Source organism: Teleopsis dalmanni, chromosome 1 (assembly GCF_002237135.1).
Source record: "Teleopsis dalmanni isolate 2A chromosome 1, ASM223713v2, whole genome shotgun sequence".
In the NCBI taxonomy this organism is placed as follows: domain Eukaryota; kingdom Metazoa; phylum Arthropoda; class Insecta; order Diptera; family Diopsidae; genus Teleopsis; species Teleopsis dalmanni.
Genome location: NC_051846.1, coordinates 26,145,906 through 26,152,521, shown reverse-complemented (window position 1 = coordinate 26,152,521; position 6,616 = coordinate 26,145,906). Strand labels below are relative to the sequence as shown.

The window sequence follows — 6,616 nt, the reverse complement described above, 5'->3', positions numbered from 1 at the left end:
GCCACCAGGCCTCAGTACCGTCAATAGCAAACTCTGGTGCATGATTCTTTTCGGGCACATTTGGATCACAATAATCGCAAACCTAGAAAAGCAAGAGATGAATTAATAAATGTTTGTTTTTATATATATAAAAAAACATATATTCAAGAAATATATATATACATATATCTATACATAAAGATTTTCATGGGTAACATAATTATATTAAATAATATTTATTAGATACGGCAAATGCACATAGCATAGCTATAAGGTCTTTGTGTAGTGCTTGGAAAGTATCTTAATAGATCCTAATATAAATATATATAATAATATAGTATTTCATATATAATAAGGTGTAAATTAAAAGTATCTGAAAGTGTTTTACAAAGTGTCACAACCATGAAATGTTAATAAATTATACTAAAACACTTTTATAATACATGAAATTAATTTCATAGTTTTAATTATAAAATAAACATAAAATAAATATAAATAAATATATATAAATTAATATAATTAAACATAAATATTAAACATAAAAGTTTTAATTATTTTACAAAAATCATAAAAATGGTTTACAGCCATCAAATTAATTAATACTTAAAACGAAAGTATATAAGTACATATATAGATAATAATATATCCGTGCTTTGCTTATAAAAAACTTTGTATTTAAAAAGCAGGTTTAAAAGAAGAATTCCTGCGAGCGATCTAGAATATTTTAGTCTTATAGCCATCATGTTTACCCAAAGTAATTCATTTCGGAGATAATAAGTATTATATTATATTATAATTAATTAAGAACTTTTTAATGTATAACCTACCTGTTAATACTTATAAAACGTTCATTACAAGAGTCAGCTTCATAAAAAGAACTCATTCGAGAAATCTATTCTACTCTAATGCTAGAATCATCAACATTTCTACCCAAAATGCTTTTTTTGATGGATAGAATAGAATAAAATAGAAATATACGGGGTACTAGCTCCCAACGGAGCAGAGCACTGCGACCAGATTAATCTTTTGTGCTGCAACTGACCCTAACCGAATAGAAGACATTCCGCCTTTCGAATGAAAGCCAGAATGTCGTCCGTTATATTAGAATCATATCGAAAGGAACTATAATTCTTAAATCTATTTAATAATTCTTTAAGTACTGTATAATATTTAACCTACCGATGTTGTGTTTATAAAATTTTGTTTACAAGAAAGAGTTTAATAACGAGAAATATTTTAATGTTAGAATCAACAACATGTCTACCCGAAATACTCTATTTGAGAGACTGTGATATTTATAGTGAAGTCTGTAGCAATAGATCTTTAAAACTACATTTCAAATAATAAATTATTTTTGTCTTACAACTAATCCATTTCGAAAAGAAAAGGGTATAATAATGTGAGAATTTTTAAGTCCTAAATAATTTTTTATATTTAATCAATCAATTAAATACAATCAATCATTAGATAAAATCTTTAGCGGTTTTTGAAAACATCTATTTGTTTAATTGTATGTATATAATTTTCGGACAGATCTTTCTTCTCCTAGAAAATTCACTACATAACTGGTCGATCAATTACTATTTACACTTTGAATTGCTTACCCATTTAACATATTCTATGGAGCTAGCTCTTAGTAACTACTATCTGCTTGCAGACCGAACAAGTGATGCTTAGGACAAAGACATTTACTCCAAGAAAATTTATTTTGTCTATATGTAATATTAAAACTATAGGTATCAGGGGATAATATACAAACAGAATCTACGCTTAATAAATTGTATTTTAATTCTAATTTAGAATCGTAAAGAACATTTGTTTACTCCTTTAATTGAATTTCTATTCAGTAATCCTATATTTGAAGATATATATTAGTTTACAATAAATTTGTTCCTAAATTAAGAAATAATTCACAAATTAGAAATATTCAGATATGTATATTTCTTTTTTTAAATGTATTAAGAAGTATTCCGTATCCCCTTTTTAATTTAACTATGACTATGGTAAAGAATATATGATAATTATATGCTTTAAATCATTTCTTATCTGTTCGAAATAAGACCAAGTCATATAAATGTTGATCTTTCAAAACATTTGTGGGAAGTGAGCCCTTAGTCAACTTAGATTGAGATAAGCAGAAAGCAATTCTATACAATGTTCGCATGTGTTTGAAATAATATTGAGTAAAATAATTTAAAATTATGTTAAAGAAAAAATTTTTAAAATTTTAGTTTATTAAAATTTATTTATTAATATTTTTTAATCAAATAAATTTTTTTTCAAATAACTATTTCTATATTTTATATATATTATATTAAAAATTATATTACAAATTATTTTAAGTGTTTTAAAATAGCAGAAGAAGGTTATTGTCTAAAGTATTAAGATATTTGTTGTACAGATAATGTGAATTATATATATACCTATACATATTTGTCAAATATAAATCGATATAACATATAATGTTATATAAGATATATATATTTATAAATATATGTATATTAATTGCCATTTATTGTCGTTGAAGCCATTAGCAGTATCATTAGAAATCATTAGTGAGTAGTCAATAAATATCATATGATGAAATGTTTTTGATGTAATAATAATTATCTCTCAAATTAGATACCTCGGGTAGTCATGTTGGTGCCTTAAGACTTAAATATTCTAGATTACTCACAGAAATTTTTTTTTGTAAATCTGGTTCTTTAAATGAAAGTTCCTCATAAGCAAAAGAGGGATATATAAGGGATGGAAAATATAATTTTATTTATTAGGAAAAAGTGTGAACTAACAATTATTAAATAAAGTTTGTATAAAAAAAACTTAACTGCACTAACTATTTAACCATGAAAAAAAATTCTTAAACCGTTTTTAAAATTGGATTAAAAATAATTATAAAAATAATAAAACAAAATAAATAAATATTTTTTGTATAATAATAATAAATAAATAAAAAAAGATAATATGACTAATAAATTATAAAAATTACAATTTAAAAAATCAAAACCAAACCGGAATTTGTGTTTATTTAAAAAAATTAATTTTGCTTAAATCTTTGATAAGATTTCGAATACAATCATTTTAAACAAATCAAATATTTGACAGTTCATCCCAATTTAGTATAATTTTGATATAGGATCATGTGCTAAAATAACCTATTTTTGTATATGTATAAGCAAATAAAAAAAATGATTTTTTCAAAAATAAAATATACAAAGTTCAGTTTTTTGATTTAAAAAAAAATCTAAGCCATGTGCGCTGCATATGCTACATACGAAAGGCTATAATTTTCGTTGTTTGATCAATTAAAATGTGTGCGTTCTCAGGGGCGTAGTAGATTAATAAATAAAGAAAATTTGAAAAGAGAAGGGAATTCGAAGAATTTATAACCAATCAATGTGATTAAATTGAAAAAAATAAATAATATTTTTTTTTTATATTTAATTTGCGGTTTTTCATTAAAGACGCAACATTGCGGTTGTTCCCTGTAATCATACATGGAAGCCTAAATTGAAAAAATATTTCTTTTTAAAAAATTAAAACACAAAAAATAAATTTTTTTAGTTAATTTATTCTTGATGCATTGAGTTCTACTTTTAAAAATATTACGTCATATTATAAGTTCGTAGGATGATCTAAACATATATCACTACCTATGAATCTAGAAACTAGTAACCTTTCAAGGATATGTGTCAAAATCTTATAACAGTTTAACGCTTAATTGATGAGTGATAACAATTAATCTAGATAGAATCTAGATGTAATATTATAAAAAAATTTTTTTTTAATCGAAAATTTATCCTAGGTATTTCGAGATCGCACGGTCTCGATAGTTATTCATCGATAGTCTTGAGAAATTGCGAATACAACAATACTAAATGAAGAAATAAAAGGCGATCTTGCACCAAAAAACTTAACTACATCACTAATCCATGAATTACTATTTGCACTTTGAATTACCATATTCTATGGATCTAGCTCTCAGTAACTATTATCTGTTTGCAGACCAAAAAAGTAATGCTTAGGGAAAGAAATTTGCTCTAATAAAACAATAATTACCGGAACGAAAACCTATAATTTATTATACATCGATATAAATCTCGATATATTAAAAGGACGTTGTTATAAATATATATCTTTTAGATTATTAATTGAACTTTTTATTGCTTGCCCATGAAAGATATTCTATGAATCTAACTGTCAGTAACTTCTCTCTGTTTTCAGACCGCAATAATAGTATTTAAGAAGGAGAATTAGCTCCAATGACTAATGAAACGGTGAAGAACTCCGTTTAAAATAATTCATTGTGCAAAAAATATATTAAAATATAAAGATTCTTTCGAAAAAAATATTAACTAGAATTAGATTTAATTTGATCGTATCATTAAGCTATATCATTAAGTATATTTTTTTAAGTTAGTGGAAAGAGTTTTTAAGATTTGCTAGAAGTAAACCTAGAATTTCAATTTTTCAATTATGAAATATAGAATAGTATATCAAATATATTTATATATGTGATTTATATTATATGATCTATAGTTACGCAATTGGTAATCGAGTAATGCAATAAAGATATTAATACATTAAGTCGAAATGTCTATTTTTTTTATTGCCACTCTGTTAATATGTTAATCGGTTACCGAGCTCTTTACCCGCGATCGTGTATACCACTTATATGCATTACCAATTTATTTTAGTATTTTTAATAGGTGTCCAATTTTAGAAAACATTTCTAGCACAGCTCATTCATTAAATACTAAAATTCTTTCAAAGGAAAAAATAAATTAATTAAACAAATATAGTTTTCAGTGGTTCAGATTTTTTTTTTTTTTTTTGAAAATTATGTATTAAAAAATATATATTGATATATTCTTCTTGTAAATTTTATAAAAACATATTTTTTGAGTAATGTTTATTATTTTCCTTAGTACACACATTATTGGTCATTGCTGTGGTGTATATTATGTGTTATTTCAGTGAGAGATTAGTTTTCAATAGAATCTTGAGTTTGGTGTAATCTTTTTTATTTTCATTTGCCCATTGTGGAGCATAGTTGTAGGGTAAATTGTGTGTTAATACAGTAAGAGAGATTGCTTTTCAGTGACATTATTGACTTTCCTGTATAACAAATGAGTAGTCAATGACAGAATCTTATCGTTCGTTATATTTAACATTCATTGAATTTGGTATTCAATATATTAGATGTCTTATGTTTATAAATATATATATATATATATTTATATTATATATTATATATGGCTTATATTTATCTTTAGTGGAGGCCTACCCCCACTAGGAGCGAAAGGACAATAGTAAAGTATGGTGTATATATGGTGTCCAATTTTAGAACATATCTACACACTATCATAAAAAGTATTATAGTAATGTATATAGTAAGTATATCTAAATGATATTTTACAATTTTTCTGAGCATTTTGATTACTAAATACGAAATTATATTAATAATATATTGCAAATATGTCTCTGTATAGAACTATAGGAATCTGGAAATAATATATATTTAAAACTGAGTTTTTATTGTTTAATAAAAATTGTTTATTAATTAAAAATTGTTGTAGCTCAAATGATGTAATTTCCATTTAATTGCAGTAATAAGAATAGAATAGACTGCAGTAATAGAATTTTTTCTACCTACGCTCCTGTCATTTTTAATTGTATAAAAATTTTCTATGCATTAAATTGCTTACACAAACAAACTCTACTTGAAGCAATTTTTGTTCATAGTTAAAAAAAATAAACTAACAAAATCAACAAAAAAAATATAAATAAAAAAATAATAAAATATATATGCAAACAGAAAAATTATTTGGATAAATTTACACAAACAGAAAAAATATCTTAAAATATTTGAATGAGATAAAAATGAGCTCATATGCCTTATTTGAAGTAAAATTTTAAATAATAAAATTTTAAAATAAAATAAAAATTTTTATGAAAATTATTTTTTATGGTAAAAGAAATGAAATTACATTTAAACATATTTCATATATTTTATTATATTTTATTTTTCATAGTTAATAAAAAAAAACGACTGAAAGGTAAGAGATAACATATACATAATAGAAAAATTTAATAAATAATACATAAAACTTGAAATAAAATATAATTTAAATTTTTATAACTAATACTTTATAATAATTCAATTATAAAATTAAATAAAATTAATTATTTAATTAAACATAAATAAAAATTTTTAAATAAATCATAAAATTCATTAAAATTAACAAATAATAAAAATAAATAATTTTTTTTTACTTGTAAATTTATTTAAAAATGAATATCTCCAAAACTAATAAATTTTTCCTTACTTGTCCTTGAATGACAGAATAATCGATGTGATCATTTTCTGTATTCGCTCCGACTAATTTACAATACAACTCCGGTCCATCAGTATCCGTACCGCAAGTGGCGGATGCATATATTTTTCGGCCAGTAGCCAAATTAAAATATGGCGGCGTTAGCTCAGCATTTGTAATCGTTATGCCGCACGCAATTAACAGGCAACAAAGTGCCACACCCACATCATACAAACGCCACATTGGCGCTGTTTTTATTGTGAAATTTCTTTTAAAGATTTTTAATTTTATTAATTATTTTTTGTTTATCCTTAAAAAGG

The 6,616-nt window shown here is 23.7% G+C and overlaps 2 protein-coding genes across 2 annotated transcripts in view; both read right to left on the bottom strand.

Annotated features, from left to right (window-relative positions):
• Nucleotides 1–6,539, bottom strand: part of LOC119678557 (laminin subunit alpha-like) — a 24,760-nt gene extending 18,221 nt beyond the window's left edge. The window contains exon 1 of the mRNA XM_038090451.1: nucleotides 6,309–6,539. Coding sequence (XP_037946379.1) covers nucleotides 6,309–6,539 — 231 coding nt within the window. The remainder of the gene's footprint in view (nucleotides 1–6,308) is intronic.
• Nucleotides 1–6,616, bottom strand: part of LOC119672781 (cyclin-dependent kinase 14-like) — a gene marked incomplete in the record, with an annotated part of 829,514 nt that overhangs the window by 436,597 nt on the left and 386,301 nt on the right.